The sequence below is a fragment of the Manacus vitellinus genome, unplaced genomic scaffold (genome assembly GCF_001715985.3).
Source record: "Manacus vitellinus isolate BGI_N305 unplaced genomic scaffold, ASM171598v3 scaffold_7_pilon, whole genome shotgun sequence".
Taxonomy (NCBI): Eukaryota; Metazoa; Chordata; class Aves; order Passeriformes; family Pipridae; genus Manacus; species Manacus vitellinus.
This window is the reverse complement of record NW_021940813.1, coordinates 830,969-848,398: the sequence shown is the minus strand read 5'-3', so window position 1 is coordinate 848,398 and position 17,430 is coordinate 830,969. Positions and strand designations below refer to the sequence as shown.

General features: G+C 44.9%; 1 protein-coding gene across 1 annotated transcript; it reads left to right on the top strand.

Moving 5' to 3' along the window:
- The first annotated feature begins 1,362 nt into the window (after positions 1–1,362).
- On the top strand, positions 1,363–16,393 carry RIPK4 (receptor interacting serine/threonine kinase 4). Its single transcript, XM_029964827.1, has 7 exons — positions 1,363–1,648; positions 9,280–9,428; positions 10,232–10,281; positions 11,303–11,461; positions 12,378–12,484; positions 13,006–13,258; positions 14,227–16,393. Exons 1-7 carry the CDS (start codon positions 1,364–1,366, stop codon positions 15,402–15,404), a joined length of 2,181 nt encoding a protein of 726 aa, XP_029820687.1. The 5' UTR covers position 1,363; the 3' UTR covers positions 15,405–16,393.
- The last annotated feature ends 1,037 nt before the right edge of the window (positions 16,394–17,430 follow it).

Genomic DNA, 17,430 nt, shown 5'->3' with positions numbered 1-17,430 from the left:
GCAGGATTTGTCTCCAGGTGTTTTCCAGGCGACAGAGCTTTTTGCCTTGCAGAGGGTACAAACATCTTCTGATCAGCCGTTGCAGTTGCTGAGAATGTGCTCCCTGAGCTTTATGTTTAAACCCTGATATCTCCCAGGAGAGTTGGTCACCCCAAAACGCCTGCACAGGGGTAGGGGAGCATCAAAGCAATGTGATTTTTTTTTTTCTTTCTAAGTAGGACCCTCTGCTTACCAGGCATCTCTGTTAAAATTTCTTCCTGTTACTTCGGATACTGCTCTCCATTAAATAGCATACACATCTTGAGTACATTGCAGGAGCTGTTGTGAAATAAGAGAGGGTCTGTTCAGGAAATATGACCTGTCTGACCTCCCTGTGTCCTCCTGTGTATCGGTGGGTGACAGCAACAGTGATGTCACCAATTGTGAACAATACCCACAGCCCAAAGCTGCTCTGGGTATTGTTCATTGTCACTAATAAAGCAGTTTATTTTAGAGACCAAAGGTTCTTTCACCAACCATTTGTGGCCCCTCTTTGTGGGCACAGTCAGACTGGGGAGAGGACACTTGTTTCCTCTTTTCAGTTCGATGCCCAGCGGGTCCCTCTGGGCTGTTGCAGAAGTGAGTGAGGTGCAGGAGAAGGGCACAGCAATTAAGGGTCTTGACCTGGGAGGCTGCAGCTTGGACTGAGTAACACTTAACCCTCCACAGGGTCAGGCTGAAATGACCTGTAAACAACCCGGGGTGCTCATTACACCTGCCAGGACCGGGCCTGTTACATCATTTAAAATGGTGCACCGGGAGTTTTTGGCATCTGCTGGAGCTGAGTGAGCACAGTGATGGAGTTGTCAAATCTGTATTTCGAGGACAGGGAGGATTTTGTTGTGCCTCCCTGGCTACAGCAGGCAGCTTGCTCCCCTAAACGGTGGCTCCCAGGGATTCCTCTCCCAACACTTGGGTCGGTGCATGGCTGCTGGAGCAATGCTGTCCGTGCTCTCTCCTGATTAACTCAGCCTTATGACTCACAAAAAGTTAATGACTTTAGCCCAAGGACTTACAGCAGTGGTAAATGTGGGCTCTGCATGTATTGTCCTCGTTCTTAACAGCACAGCATAAACATCAAAGCGGGGAGATGGGCTTTGTGCTCGGGATATTTGCACTGTGGAAGTGTGTGCCTCGCCTGTTTTTCATCCTTTAGGAGCATAAAAAACAGAGTTAGTAAACGTGGAAATACACCTGGAGTGCAGGCTGGGGAGGTGTAGCATGGTTCAGTCAAGTGGGTTATAAGAAGTGTTTTGTGCACGTCTGGTGGGAGGAAAAACATTTATTCCATCCTTCACCTTCCCTTCTCCTACCCAGGGAGCGCATGGAGTTACTGGAAGAAGCCAGGAAGATGGAAATGGCAAAGTTTCGCTACATCCTCCCTGTTTATGGCATCTGTAAAGAGCCGGTTGGCTTGGTCATGGAATACATGGAAACGGGGTCTCTGGAAAAGCTCCTGGCTTCCGAACCTCTGCCCTGGGAGCTGCGCTTCCGCATCATCCACGAGACAGCCGTGGGGATGAACTTCCTGCACTGCATGTCCCCTCCACTGCTCCACCTGGACCTCAAGCCTGCAAACATCCTGCTTGATGCCCACTACCATGTCAAGGTATGCACTGGACAGTCCGTGCCAGGGACCCACCTTTGGATATTTATTCCTGCATGGCTCCTACCAGGTGCAAAAAGCCTGGGAAAAACCAGCAGCATTCCTTTTGAATTAGAAAATGCCCACTGAGCCAACCTTGCCAATCTCCAAATTTAAATCCTGAGATTAGCTCAGTTGGTTAGAGCATGGTGCTAATAACAACAAGGTTTTGGGTTCTATTCCTGTCTGGTCCATTCACTTAAGAGTGGGACTTGATGACCCTTGTGGGTCCCTTCCAACTCAGAATACTCTGTGAAAATATACCCAAATAAAACCCAAAACTAAATCCACCTGATTATGCACCATTTTGATACATAAGTCAATAGCAAACTTGTGAGAACTCCCCCGAAATTTTAGAAGGATGCAGTGAACTCTGGTTTTGAGACCTAATGGGTCCTGCTATACATTTCCTCACAGTAGGGTCATGAGGCAGATGAGAACAAGGAGAGAAAAACAGTGTGAACCTCTAAATCATCTCTGCCACATGCACAGCTCCCAGTGGTTGCCTTGTTCTGTCTGGGTCTTCCTGGCTTTGTATGCACCACTAAATATGCAAATCTCATTTACAGCTGGAGTCTGGAGAAGCCTTCCCAGAGGCAACTCATTTTGCCCTTTCATTTGCTCAGAGCATGTACAGTGAACAAGCATCTCTGTCCTGACTGTTTGTGTCTGCCAGAGGTCACTTAAAGGAATTTTTTGTGGCTGTAACAGCATGAAATTCTTTTTGTTATCCATTTCCAGAGTAAGCCAGCAAACTTGTTAGCCTTCTCTGTTGGAGGTTCTGTTTTGACAGCTGGACCAAGGAGGTTGTGCTTGCTTTCTCATCTTTCCTTTTGGAGAGGAAACAGACTGAAATACAGCTTTTTCCTGTTTTTTTTTAGGACTTGGTTTTTTGTTTTTGTTTGTTGTTTGTGTGTTTAGCAGTGCCATAATCCATCTACTCCTTGTTTTCCTACCCCCCTCACTAGTCAAGTGGCTTTGGTCTGGCTGTACCCTTCTGAAACTGAAGTGTTCATTGAATAAAGACATCTCTCCTGATGTCATGAGAGGGTTGGAGCCATGAGAGGAGTGAGCCTCCAATGAAATCACACCTGTGACAATCTCAGCTTTTTTCACTGGGCCTCTGAGTGCTTTACTTCTTAGAAGAATTTTCTTTCTGGGGCAGGAGGCATCTACAGGTGGTCATGCTATTAATACAGGAACATCAGGATCTGAACTGCTGAAAGCCTGTTCTCACACACTGGTGCTGAGAGGCCTGTGCTAGGTATTTATTTACTTAAAGCTCATGCTTGCTTGCATAACTTCTTAAATTCCTAATTCCTGACTCATCCATGACCCAAGATATGAAGGCTGTATTTTTCTCACTGTTTCAGGAGGTTGAAATGCCTGATATTCTGCCTGCTGTACAGCCTATATCTGGGGGGTGATGTAATACGAGGGGGCAGAGTGCAAAATGTACAAAAACTAAAAAAGTTTCTGGTGAGGTCATTGCTGACATCCCTAAACTGTTGCTACTCACTCGTGAAACGCATGAAGGTCTTCAGACCCTTCCCATGAAGTTCAGAAAAGAATGGTCTAATCCAAACCTTTTCCAGCCAGCAGTCCTTTACATCTGCAGGCATCTTGGGAACCCCTCCAAGCAGCAAAGCAGACCTAGGAACCTATATGCAAAACAAGAGATGAACGTGTTCTGTGAGGCGCCTTCACTTTAAAAGTGTGGCCCCAAACCTTCTTTTTGTGTGATGTGAAACTCATAATTAAATTTCAGACCCTGCAGCTTGATTTAATGTGAATTTTCTTGCTGGAAGGCTACTGGAGCTGCTGATGGAGGTGTTTTTTTAAATGCTAGCATTAATTTAGTAGGTGACCTGTCCCTAACAGAATCCTGAGGTGAGTGAAGAGATGTTGCACGCTGCAAAAGACGAGTTTGGAGATAGGGAAGACTTTTATAAACTGTTTGCCCTTGAGCCAGGAAACAGCCAGCCTTGCAGTGGAGCACATTAGAAATGCTGCTGTGCCATACTCGAGTTAAATGGCAACACACCCTCCTTCTTTTACGAGGACAGTGCTCACTGTAAAGCCCCGAGTGAGGCTGATGACTAACACAGTGCTGTTCTACAGAACTTATCATCAAGTGGGTGCCTCCATATCATAAAGCCTGTGTCTTACATAAGTGTGTGCTGAATTTTGTCCTTGGGAGGGTAATTAAGAGGATGGGATTAGCCCGAGCAGGGATATAGATAGAGAGATATTAACTTTACCAAAGGCTCGCTGGGGGATTCCTTGGTGGTTTAAAATACATGGGTATGATACGTGCAACAGAAGGTGAAGCTTTGCTGTTTTTTGGAGGATGGATTCATGCATCCTCCCTTGGGAGCTGGTGGTGGGACCTCCCTTCCCTGCCATGTCTTGCTCCATCTTGGTTGCCTTAAGCAGTGTGGTTTCCTCGGGAGGATCATCCCATACCCAGGCAGGCTTTGTTAGCAGGGATCAGCCTGCATTTTTTTCTTTTCCTTACTATCAACCTCTTGCTTCTATTTGTACCAAGATCCTCCCTGCCCCTTTCTCCAGTGCATATATGCAGCCTTCCAGTATTTATAGGCTGTTCAAGACCTATTTTTTGCTTAACTCCCCCACGTCTTATGAGCTGCTTCTTCATCTCTCCTGCCCTCCGTGCACGTTGTTGGTTGTCTCCCCTGAGCTACCTGTGATGTGGCAATCACTGGCAGAGGGGAAGCAATGCCACATTCCAGCACTGCCCTCGTGGGCTGTGGGTTTGCTGTGATCCCTTCTTGGATGTGATCTCTGTCCAGGGGCCCTTTGCAGGAGACTAAACACCCCACCACGTGCAGAAATCTCATACCCTGACTTGTTGCCAGCTGCCCATGCCCTCGTGCTCTCTCTCTCTGCTGCTTCCCAGGTTTCTTATCTTCAATATCTCATGGTCAAGAGTGTTGGTTTTTGCTCAGGTATTTAAAATGAAGTCAACCCACAGCCTAATACTTCAGGGCAAAAGCCTTATTTTTAAGTTCTTGCTTCTCCTGCTGTCCAGCCTGATTTTTTGCAGCTCCTCATCTTGACATATATATGTGTACACACACACAGATACATGAGTGTATGTGTGGGTTCATGCACACACAGAGGCAAGCCCGACCAGTTATTTTTCATCTCCCAGACTTTTCTTTTAAAGAACTTGAAGCAGACTGAGCTGCCCTCAGCTGTGCACTGCTGTGAGCTCACTGTAGTTGCTTTTATCCCCTCCCCAGTTCTCCAGTTTAAACCAGTGTGGAGAGTGAAGTTTGCTGCTGTGTTGTACCGTGCTGATGGTCTTGCTAAACGTGGGTAGTAGAAGTGATCTTCACTTTTACTTGATTCAGCTGAAGAAGAGGCTGCAGAATTTCTGAGCATGGATTTAGAGGCAGCCTAGTCAGATAGCAAATTTCTTGATCAGAAATCTTCTTGATGTAGGTGGTTAAGTGTAGGTCCAAGTGATACCCAGAGGCCAGGCTGGTGAAGAGCAGTTGTCTCTCTTTATTAGAATACCTGATGTAGTTAGCACAGCCACTTTGTTATCAGCTGCAATTGCTCTGCTGTTATTAGAAATGAGGAGAATCTTTGTTTTGTGTGTCCCTTCTGGCTGTTTCCCACCCTTCCTGATCAAGATTTCCATACAGGGCTGTTGTTGTATGGCTCTTTAATCCCAACCAACACAGCTGGTTTGCACCTTGATCAATTCTCTGATTGATCTAATTGTGGTGGCACAGGGGAGGGAACAAAACCACCCCTGTTACAGTCATGCAGATTTATGATGGATTAAAATGGATGTTTGGCTTTGGTTCGTGCTGCTTCTGGAGAGAAGCATTACAATTGTCCCACCTGAAATGGGTTTTGAGGAGTTAAGGTTTCAGGGCAGACTGGAAAAGGATGGAATATAGCCTCTTTCAGAAAGACTTCTTTTAGTAGCTAACTGAAGTGTGTTCATAAACACTGAAGTAATGAAATAGGTTTGAAGTGCAGATGCTGGTTGTGTCTATACTGGAGTTAATTTTTAATCATAATTTTTAGTAGTCCAAACGTGTGCATATTTCTTAAAAATTTTTGTCTTTCTTAAAGAACAAAACTGAAACAAAGAACCTTTCTCCCCTACCCCCAGAAAAACCAACCAAACAAAGCAACCCTCCCACCCCCAGACATCTGAAAACCCTGTAGACAAATGTGGTGGCATTCTCAACATCCAGGTGCACAACAGACTTTGGACAGAGACAAATACTGGATGTGCCAGCAAGCGATTAAAAATTAATCTGATGGATTTGTTACCTATTCAATGAAGAAAACCTTTCGTTGAACTCTGTCCCTGAGTCCGTGGCAGTGGGTTCTTGAGTCTTACTTGCAGGAAAATGCCATGCAGCATCAGGAGCTAGGGGCTCATTCAGGACGTAAGGAGCTAAGGGCACAGTTCAGGATGGTCTGTCAGGAGTCATTAGTTAAAGAAAACACTTTCCAAGCACTGATTTCCAAGCTACATCCCTGCAGTGTTTGGGAACAGCTGACTGTAGTAACCATTGTGGTTATGTGAGCAAATCTCGTAGTTAAGAAAAAAAAAATTACAAAAAGTACTTTAACAAACCCAAACCATCTAAAACTTTGCAAGTGAGTGTTTTTCTACAAACCAGAATGGAAAAAAACCCCACAAACGACAGATGCACGGTGCGCTCAAGTTAAAACAAACTAAACTTAAAAAAAAAAAAAGAAAGAAACCCAAATCTCCAGGTCTTGGGATCTCTCGGTAAAGTCAGTGTTGCTGGGAAGGAAGGAAAACACGTGCAGCTCCCCTCCCCAGCCGGTGCTCACGTGTTTGTTCTCATGCAGACCTTTAAGGAGTGGAGCTGTCTGAACATGAACCATCCCACTGTCTGCGTGGGCTCTGGCCAAGGTTTCCTTTTTCTCTTCTTCCTACCCCTTCACCGCGGGTTTTGCATGAAGCCTCTGTCGCCTCCGTGTCTCCTCTCAGCTCTGCTGATACCAGGGGTGCTTTTGAAGCACGGTGGGACCCACCTGGAATAAAAATAACCGGTGCGAGGAGCGAGACTGCGGGTTCGCAGGGCAGATCCCGGGGTGGGCTGCAGGGATAGTGGGGATGCAGGGGAGGGAGTGGGGAGGGCTGCTCCACTTCCACTGCCTGCACCAGCAAGGGTGCCTTGTGTTGCAGAACGAGGTACCTGGCAAGCAGTTTAAAGGCAAAATAGGTAAGTTAAGTGGCTGTATCTTCCACCCACTGCGCAGTTCCCACTGGTGTTTAAAGAAACTGCATAACTAAACACACCGTGCAGTTGTGGAAAATTTACCCTAAAGGAACTAATAAAAGCCACAAAAAACTGTCTGCAGAATCTCACTGTTTTGTTGCAGCCTGCAAGATAAACAATTCCCCAATTTCCAGTGCTTTCTGCAGGGTTTGGTGTGATCGAAGCCCTGCTCTACAGGTGAATTTCCTTTTAATTGGCATAAAACTCAGTCCTTCACAGTAGGTAGGGGCAGGTCCACAAGGTGAAGTTTTTGCTAGGCTAGGGGGGATATTCTATGTACTTTAACCGTTTCTTAGTTTGTAGGGTGACTGAGACTTTTTCTATCTAACGTGCTTAGCTCCTGCCTTAGCCCCCAGCCTTACATTCCCACATGGCTGGTGGCTCTGAACGCAGGAGTGTCACTGTGCTGCCTGCATTTCATCTTTATTTCTTAACTGACACAGGAGGAAACGCTGTGCATTGTTTAGACAAAGAGGAAGGTGAATGGCTGTAATTATGCCTGGATTTCTTGAGGTGTATCCAAGCCTCTGCTCCGCGTTAATCAAAGGACAGCGGCGCTTCTCCGAGTCGGATCCGTTCAGACTTGCAGCGTTCGGTTCATTCCTTACCCTGACACCACGGGGCTTGTGGGATGTTGGGGCTGTGCTTTTGTTCTCCCGTGGAGCACTAAGTGCCCCAAACTCATGCAGTGCTTCCTGGGGTGGTCGATTCAGCTCTTCCCAGAGTTAAGCTGGATCGCAAACCCGGGTTTCTTGACTCCTTGCGGCTTTCCTGAACTCCACTGCTTGGCTTGTTGAGGAGTCCAGCAATCCCCCACTGAGACTGTAACCCCACAAGCAACTATTCCTCCAGCTGACTACACTTTTTTCTCTTTTCCCCCCTTTTTTTCCCTTTCATTTTTTTTTCTCCACTCATTCCCACATTACCCTGCAGATTTAAGACATAGGTGGACAGCAGGTTGGATATACCTGTGTGCTAGGGGACAGGACTTCTCCATCTCCTGAGAATGCCTCTGTTGAGCTCTTTGTCCATGGGAGAGGTTCTTCCTGAAGCTGTGTGGGTTGCTTTGTTTGTTTTATGGCAAAGGGAGATTCCTAGCATGGCTGTGTAACCTGCCTGTTCTCCAGGAGGCTGAAGCTGGCAGCAGTTTTCTCCCTTTCCAGTAATGGACACATGTTACAACTGGTTTTGTGGTATCTTTAGAGAGAAACTTCTGAAAGTGTAAAGTCGCAGCCTATTAAAAAAAAAAAAAAAGCTTTTTTTAATTATGCTTGTTGTTTTGAGGGAGAACTTTCTCAAAGGAGAAGCTGTGAAGATCAAAAGGGGAATGAGTCACTGAAAGACCTGAGTATTTATTAGATAAAAAGCATGTATAAGTCAGGATGAGGGGGAATCTTACCTAACATGTAGGCAAAAATCAGTGGGCTGAGTGGTCCAAAAAGACTTGACTTTCCTTGAAATTTCCACTTAACATAATAGACATTTTTTTGTCCAGTGGGAAATAACTAAGACAAAGGAAATTCCTTGCCTATCTGTTTGCTCAACGATTGGTATGCCCTTGAGAGCAAATGAATGCATATTTGTTTGACACTTCAAATTAAAGTGGAGGTGTGTCCTTTTTATATAAACTTGCTGTCACTTGTTTTGTTCATTTCAGCTGCGTTCGCTGCGTCACTGCTCCAACTTGCTGCATCTCCTGGTTGCCAGAAAGAATTCCCTGTGTGGGTTTTGGATGTGTGTGTGTGTTTTCATCTGGGTTTTTTTTTTTAAACATTTGGTGGCTCTGGTGTTGGGTTTGGTCCTTGTTGGCATGGTCAGTGTAACAGTGGTGTCTGAAAGGGCAGTTCTCTAGAGCTCACTGGAGAGCCCAGGATGTTTAAACACAGCACACAACGTGAGGTTGCGTAGGGAAAGGGGGTGGCAGGACCAATAATTACATTAAAGTAGTTTGCACTACCTAAATTTGACTGGGTTTAAATTACAATAAATTGTCTTGACTGTTTGTTGTGTTTGCTATGTAATGGGCTGACATGCTGCTGCTTGCAAAAACTCCCTGCCTTTATTTTATTTGCTTCTTTTAGCTTAACCATCAAGAAAAACCTACCATGGCATTACGCTTCCAGAGATGTTTTCTTGGCTTAATATTTCTGAACAGCAGCTCACTGTATTTGTTGGGTTACACCTGTAGTTCTTTGCTGAAAATTTTTTGTCAACACCTTGAAAAATCTAATGGTACTCTGTACTTTTCTTCTCCTCTCCCCTCCTCCTTTTTTTTTTTTTTTTTCCCTGCAGATTTCTGACTTTGGACTTGCAAAGTGCAATGGCTTGTCCCATTCCCATGACATCAGCATGGATGGCTTGTGTGGCACAATTGCCTACCTTCCTCCAGAGCGCATCAAAGAGAAAAACAGGTGTTTTGACACCAAACATGATGTGTACAGGTCAGTTAACTACAAAAACACTTAAAACCACTGTTGGTAATGCCGTAAAATGAGCCCTCTTTTTCTGGTTATAAAACCTAATGAAGTATGAAACCCCTAAATCTAGTTAGACCCTCACGTGTCACATTTGCTTTGCTTTTTGCAAAGCCTTTACAGGGTAGAGGCCTTTTAAAAAAAAACTGCATCTGATCCTTGGTCTTGAAGTTATTTATTAGCAACTGGCATGGGAGGCACTCTGCCCACCTTTAATGTCCCATCTAAAAGTACATCTTGACCTACTTCTTGAGTCTGTGACAGAATTCTTAGTTATCTTCAGTGGATTTCATCACTAGGTCTTTGGCTGTTCTTTCATGGCAAGATGATTAGGAAAAGGAAATCAGAGCTGTAGATTAAAGAGATATGTGTTATTCTAAATGGAATGTATTTCTTTAAAGTCGTCTCACAGGGTAAAAGCATTAAATTAAATCCACTGTAATGCTTTGCTGCTCTCTGATTTTGTCAGTGTTGATGTGGGGTAGTTGGTAAATGCTACCAAGAACTTGGCAGCCTCCAGCAAGTCCCTCTGTTTGCTGCCTCAGGTTCCTCCCTGCAAAAGCTTGACTTTGAAGTCGTGGTTCTTGGCTGCATCTTGCTGTGTGTGTTCAGCTGAATTAGATGCAGAAGTGGAGGGACAAAGAAAATAACCTAGGAACTTAGAAAAATAAATTATACTTCTGTGGGTTTTTTGGCTTTGTTTAAAAAAAATAAAACTTAAAAATTGCTATTTTCTAGAAATAATTTTTTTGCTTTTTTATTTTTGGTAGCTTTTCCATTGTGGTTTGGGGAGTTCTTACACAAAAGAAGCCTTTTGCAGGTAAGTTGTGGGTTTGTCTTGGAATTTTTTTCCATTTTCCCACTGATAAGCACGCTTCCTGCCCCACCAGCCCCAGATTATGTGCATGACCTCCAAAGTCCTGCACGCTTGTATGGTAAACCCTTTTAAGTTCTCCAGTTCTGATCACAAATATAAGTCCTCCTGTGTCCTACTTATAAAAATAGAGCCCATATTGCTGCAGGGGCCCTTGTCTGCCCCTTTTTGCTCCCAGCATGCACAAAGCTCCACGTTGGTGTGTGGCCTGCTCAGACTTCTGATATACTGGCAAAGCCAACCTGGCAGGCAGCTCTGCTGTTTTCTCTCTGTAGAGAGGTTCTGTAGTTTATTTGTAGATTGTGGGTACAGATTTGTTCCTTTAAAAAAAAAAAAAAAAAGGCAAGCTGTCTGTGAGAATAAGCCTTGTTCCACCCCACAGTAGATGCACCTCTCAACAGGCAGCTATTTATTCTTTATGACTTTTCCTGTGTCTATGGCTGGTCTATGTATAGCAGACATGTCTGAACAAGTTCCAGTCTGCTGTTAATTTTTCCTCCCTGTGAGAGATTCCGTTTAGCCCAATGGTTGATTCACAGTCAGGGGCCACATTACAGCACTTCTTGATTCGTGTTCTTCCTTCACCTCTATGAACAGTTCAGGTACTTGGTCTAAATAAAACTTAAGGTTCAGTTTTCTCGCAGCAGATATGGAAATACAAAAGAGAGGTAGCAAAGAAATGTTTGAGGGTTTTTTTTCTCTGGTTCTGTGTCTTTTTTTTTTTTGGATGGAGAAAGAGCACAGTAACTCATGGAGAATTGTTTTTAACTGATACATGGGAGAGCAGGTGTTACTGCATTGAAAAATGTATTGTGGGAGAAGACAACCATCTTTTTTCCCCCTATTGATAAGAACTCCGGAAAAAAATGCATGAAAACAAAATTTCAGCACTCTTAATGCTCTTAGACAAAAGAGAAATGATTCCTTTTGCTGGGAGATCTTAATTTGTGTTGCCTTTGCTTTACAGAGGAAAACAACATTTTACATATTATGGTAAAAGTAGTTAAAGGCCACCGCCCAGAGCTACCTGCTGTTTCCAAATCCAGACCTCATTCATGTAATAACTTGATCAAACTGATGCAAAAATGTTGGCAAGATGATCCTGGTGAACGGCCAACATTTCAAGGTAAGATTTCCTCGTAACTTGGCTCCCCATTTATTCTTCTGTGAGTCACGTTATTGCTCAGGACTCTGCTAATCCTTGGGGTAAATGCTGTGCACCTCTGTGACAGAATAAATAGAGCACATTGTGTGGCAGAGACAATGATACAGGCCACTTACTCATTTGTGGAGGAAGGGATTATCTGAGGACATGTCTGACCATGATTGTGTTATGTAAACGGGTCAGGAGCAAGCCTGGTACTGAACCAGTCGATCCATTTAGCCAGAAATTGTGTTTATTTCTGATTGTGTGTGTTGGGGCAGAGGGCAAGCTGGAGTTGGTGTGGTTTTCACCATACCAAAGCACTGAAGGCCCTGGCTCTTGAAATTTGCTCTTGTGTGTTGAGAAACTGGATTACTTTCTTCTAACGAAACAATTTGTACCGTCATTTTTCTTCAACAAAAGGCAACTCTGGTGAAGGGCTTGAACTTGTCCAAAGCACCTGTTAGGAATTCAGACGTGCAGAGGGATGTAGCAAGTGCTTCCACCATTTAGCATTAATGGGAGAGATTTGCCTCTTCCCTCTCCTTCTGCTCAAACAAGGAATGGGGACTGAAGGGACCCCATATTTTAATAAACATGTCGAAGTCTGCCAGCACTGCATTGGTTCTCATTTCACAGTCAGTCCTGCAGCGTAGCCACTGTGTAACACCAGTCTGGTTTGAATGTAAAAATGAATTGTTTGGGCAGCCCTGTGCACATTTTGCTTCACTGCACTCTTGTGCCCACTGATGAGGTGTTAGATGGAATAGTCAGAATTGGAGTCTTTCTCCCACAGTATCTCAAAGCTGTTAAGTTCTATTGCCAGAGAGAGGCAGCAGGGCATCTCAGAAAGTCTCCTGTAAAAAAACCCTGAAACCTTCTCTTACTTTCTTCGAAGAAATCACTTCACAAACAGAAGCCCTCTGTGAAAAACCAGAAGATGAAACAAAAGAGATGATAACTCAGGACCTGGACACCAAGAATTCCCCAGAGCAGCAACCTGAGGTATTTTCTCTTTCACTTCTTGTTCAAACGTGATGGGTTTTGTGAGGAACAGTTTCCTCTGTGACCTGTAACGTCCCAAGCAACCTTCTCTTTGCTGCTTTTGAGCACTGCCTTGCCTGATAGAAGTGGGTCTTGGTGAAGGACTGGAATGCCAAAGTGACAGCAGGAGCATGGAGTGAGCTCAGGAAAACCTCAGTGCAGCACCAAATGCAAGTGGATCTTACTCTGTTGAGGGAGAGCAAGACAGTTAGGAAACAAAAGCTAGAATTATGTGGATGTTACTGATCTTAGAAAACACTGTAGACAGAAGAGCCACATAGCTTTACTGGCTGTGTGAGTACTGATGGAAGCTGCCCTCCTGCTTCTGGAAAAATTTCAGCGACCTGGTTCATAGTTTTTATTTAATACAAATAGTCTGTAAAGGCTACCTGCAAATTAAGAAATTTATGTTTCTTCTCTAGGGCCTCGTGCTCAGTTTTCTTTGCTGACCCTTCTAAAATGCTTGTGTGCTTCTCTTGAAGGGGATTTGTGCACTGTCCCAGAAGAAACAGGAGCCTGCTCTACCGTCAGTTAAGGATTACAGTCTCTCAGAGTTATTGTCCCAGTTGGATTCAGGGATTTCACAGACTATGGAAGGCCCTGAGGATCTCAGCCGCAGCTCTTCTGAGTCCAAACTTGCCTCCAGCGACAAGCGGCTTTCAGGAGTTTCATCTGTAGATTCAGCTTTTTCATCCAGAGGCTCCCTTTCCCTTTCCTTTGAAAGGGAGAGTTCAGGTAATGGTCAAGTTTTTCTTTGTAGTTGTTTGGACTGGGGCATGGGAGTCAATGGGTTGGAGAGTAGTCATGTAAAGAATAACATTCTGGAAATTACTGTTAGCCTTGCTTTCTCTTGCTGTCAGCGCTACAAATTTGTTTACTGGAGGTAGTTATTTAAAAGAAAAAAATAAATATAAATAAAAGAACATTATGTGGTTCCCAAATGTGATCTAATGAGAAATAATAAATCTCATTTACTCTTTGAAAAGGAGTGACCTGAACTCCCATCAAAGCAGTTGCAGAATCAGTCATGTAGAGGTTGGTTTGGAAGGGAGGTCACATAGTCCAGCATCCCGCTTGAAGTGGGATTAAAGCCAATGCCCAGTCAGGTCAGCTGAGTTTGTGGCTTTTTCAGTTATACCAAACCTAAATCTGAGCACCTTTGTTTTTGCAGAAGACTCAAGCCACCCTCTCAGCAGCCCCTGTGAACAATGTAATAAAGCCCCCCTCACTTTTCAGTCCAGTGCTGCAAAACCCAGACATCTATTTTCCAGTTGAGTAAACAATGATTAGCGCAGGGAGATCAACCACAGCATCCTCTGGTCTTCATGTCACAAGAAACAGAGTTAGTGGGGTTCCAAATTTGACCTGAAATTGTTCTGGGACAGTTGTGGGACAGAAGGGTGGATTGGTTTGCAGTCAACTCATTGCTGAAGCCAGCATATCTGTTAGCCATGGCCAGGTAAGGTTTGATGGGTATCAGAAATGTGATGATGTCTTTTCCATGGAATTAGAGGACAGTTGGGGTTAAGAATGGACCTTTAAAGGTCATCTAGTACAACCTTCTTGCAATGAGCAGGGACATCTTCAATTAGATCAAGTTGAATGTTTCCATGGATGGGGCATCTGTCACCTCTCTGGGCAACCTGCTGTTCCAGTGTTTCACCACCCTCATTGTAAAAATTTTCTTCCTCATATCCATTTAGATATTGGTACTACAGAAATACAGAAGAGGAAGCTAACGGAGGCAATTCTGTCTGGAGATACCAGCAAGCTGATGAAGATCCTCCAGCCTCAAGATGTTGATATTGTTTTAGATGGGAACTCCAGCCTTTTGCACTTGGCTGTTGAAGCTGGTCAAGAAGAATGTGTCAAGTGGCTCCTCCTGTACAACGCTAACCCCAACCTCACCAACAAGAAAGGATCCACCCCTCTTCACATAGCCATTGAGAAGAAAGTTAAAAGCATCGTGGAGCTGATTATGGCTAGGAAAATCAACGTTAATGCCAAAGACGAGGACCAGTGGACTGCCCTTCACTTTGCTGCCCAAAACGGGGATGATTTCAGCACCAAAATGCTGCTTGATAAGAATGCCTCCCTAAACGAGGTCGATTTTGAAGGCAGAGCCCCCATCCACATAGCCTGTCAGTACGGCCAGGAGAACATCGTGCGGATCCTGCTGAGGAGAGGCGTCAACGTGAACATCAAGGGGAAGGACGACTGGGTGCCACTGCACTACGCTGCCTGGCAGGGCCACCTCCCCATCGTGAAGCTCCTGGCCAAGCAGCGGGGAGCGGACGTGAACGTGCAGACCGTGGACGGAAGGACCTCGCTGCACTTGGCCGCCCAGCGAGGGCACTACCGCGTCGCCCGGCTCCTCATAGACCTGGAGTCGGATGTCAACGTCCAGAACGCCCTCCTGCAGACTGCCCTGCACATAGCTGCTGAAACCGGCCACACCAGCACCTCCAGGCTGCTCCTGAAGCACGGCGCAGACATCGAGGCAGCCACGGCAGAGGGATACACGGCTCTGCACTTGGCGTCGCGCAGCGGCCACTTGGCCACAACAAAGCTGCTGATGGAGGAAAGGGCTAGCGTTCTGGCCAGGGGCCCGTTAGACAGGACAGCCTTACATCTTGCTGCAGAAAACGGGCACTCTGAGGTAGTGGAAGAACTTGTCAGTGCAGAAAACATCAACGTGCCTGACAGCGAAGGGTTCACAGCTCTTCACCTGGCTGCGCGAGGAGGGCACGCGAAAACAGTCGAGGTTCTCCTGCAGCACGGGGCGCACACTGACATGCCGAGGCCCAAGTGTCACACCCCGCTGCCCCTTGCTCAGCAGAGCAGCAATAGCTCACTTACTGTGTTGTTGAGTGACACTTAAGCCAAAGGTGCCAGCCGCGACACTTTTTAGTACCTGGTGTGAGGAGGCTGCTGGAGCTCAGCTCCTCAGGGCCTCCTGCAGCTGTGCAGTGACCCCACCAGCGGTGTCAGTGATGGACTGAGGTGCAGCCAGCAGAAGTTGGAATGTGTGATGAGACTGCACGTGGATGTAAGGCCCCGAGCTGGAGTCTGCCACGCCGTGGTCTGTGTCATTCATTCCGCACATGCCCTGCCCTGGCTGGATCTGGACATTCCCCTCCTGAGAATGTTGTGAGAGAAGGATGTGACTTGTGGGTTCCCCCTGCCTTCTTTTTTGTTTTTTTTGTTTAATGTGCCAAACTAATTTAAGAACTAACATTATGCTTTTTTATTTTCCTCAAAACAAAACAAAAAGATGTCACAGATTTCTGGTTTACTGCAGTGATCTGTATTTTGGGCTGAACGCCTCCAGTGTAGAATAAATAAAACACCAATCTGCTTGAAGTTAACGCAAGAGATGAGGAAAGAGCTGTTTAAGATAATCATGTTTCTGGTACTTTTTTTAATGGAGACATTGATTACAGATTTCGATGTACTCAAAATTTATGAGGCAGACTTAATAGCAATGCAGGATTCCAAAAATAATAAGCAGAAGTAAAAGCTTAACACTGGTGTCTTCATATGCAGTACCACCTTGTGTGTGTTCTAAAATCAGTAAGCTGAACTAAGTGCTTAGTGGTTTGTCTTAAATAAACAAGTCAAAAGCTAAAATTCATACTGGACTGGAACTGGATGGTATATTCTCACACTGCTGTACCAATTTACGAAACAATGTTTGGAGGGGCCGATGACCAGACTGATATACTGTGTATATAGGATTTCTACCTGTTGTATGCTTTTTTCTACTGAAGAAAATAGATTGCTTAGAGTGGGTATGTTTTAATACACCTTTTAATTTCACTCTTTTCAAAGTACAAATGTGATCTGTTATTAATAAAAGATTGTGTTCTATATCTGTCTGTATTTTGTAGTTGTTAAAGCAACTGAAAACCCATTGAGCAGCAGCAGCACGCAACTGTCATGTGTTTAATGATCATGGAATCATAGCATGGCCCAGGTTAGGAGGGACCTTTAGAGATCATTCAGTTCCAACCCCCTTGCCATGGGCAGGGACACCTTCCACTAGACCAGGTTGCTCAGAGCTCTGTCTTGAGTTTTAAGGCAGTTCACTGACTGCAAGTAGATGGTGAAGCCACACTCGTGCCAATACGTGGAGGTTACAAAGCAATACCCCTGTTAGCAGAGGATGGCAGTCCCAGCAAGCTCCTGAAGCTGCTGACAGTGAAGCTTCTCGTTAAACAAACAAAACTGTATTTTTCCTACTGCTTCCTTCAGCTTCTTTTGAGACCAGTAAGGTGGTCATGTTTCATTAAGCTGTGCTTAATCAGTCTCTCATTATAGCAAATGCAACCACAGACCACTTGGTCTCTTAGCACTGTGCTTAAACCCTTGGCCTGGTCTAGCACACACCATTCCCTTCTATTACAGAGTACCCTGAACAGTGAGATTTGAGATACTTTAATTCCAGTGTCTACCTGAACTGCAAAAGAGCTGTAAGACCAGGGAACAGCAGTCTTGCACCTCGTAATAAAGGTAGTTCACACCAGCAAGGCAAGGGGAAAGTACACTTATAAAATGCTTTTAAAAGAGCTCAAGCAGTGCTTTGCTAGTACATTCCTCCAGTGCCTAATAATAATAGCACATTAGCTTCTAATTAAACATGAGGCCACACTCATGAGTCTTTGTTTCCATGCTGTCTTTCACAATAACAGGCACCAGCTATGCATTACATAGAAGGCAACACAGCTGGCACTGGACAAAAAAACAACCAAAGGATTGCAAAGACATGCTTCCACTGTTGGAGTGGGTATTTGTCCCTGTGAACCAGCCTTCCTTGGGGGCAGGAGAGGTGAATGGGGGTGCTAAATTAGCACTAATGCAGCAATTAGGAATTGCTGTTTTGTAAAGGTCTCCTAGGGGTGACTTTT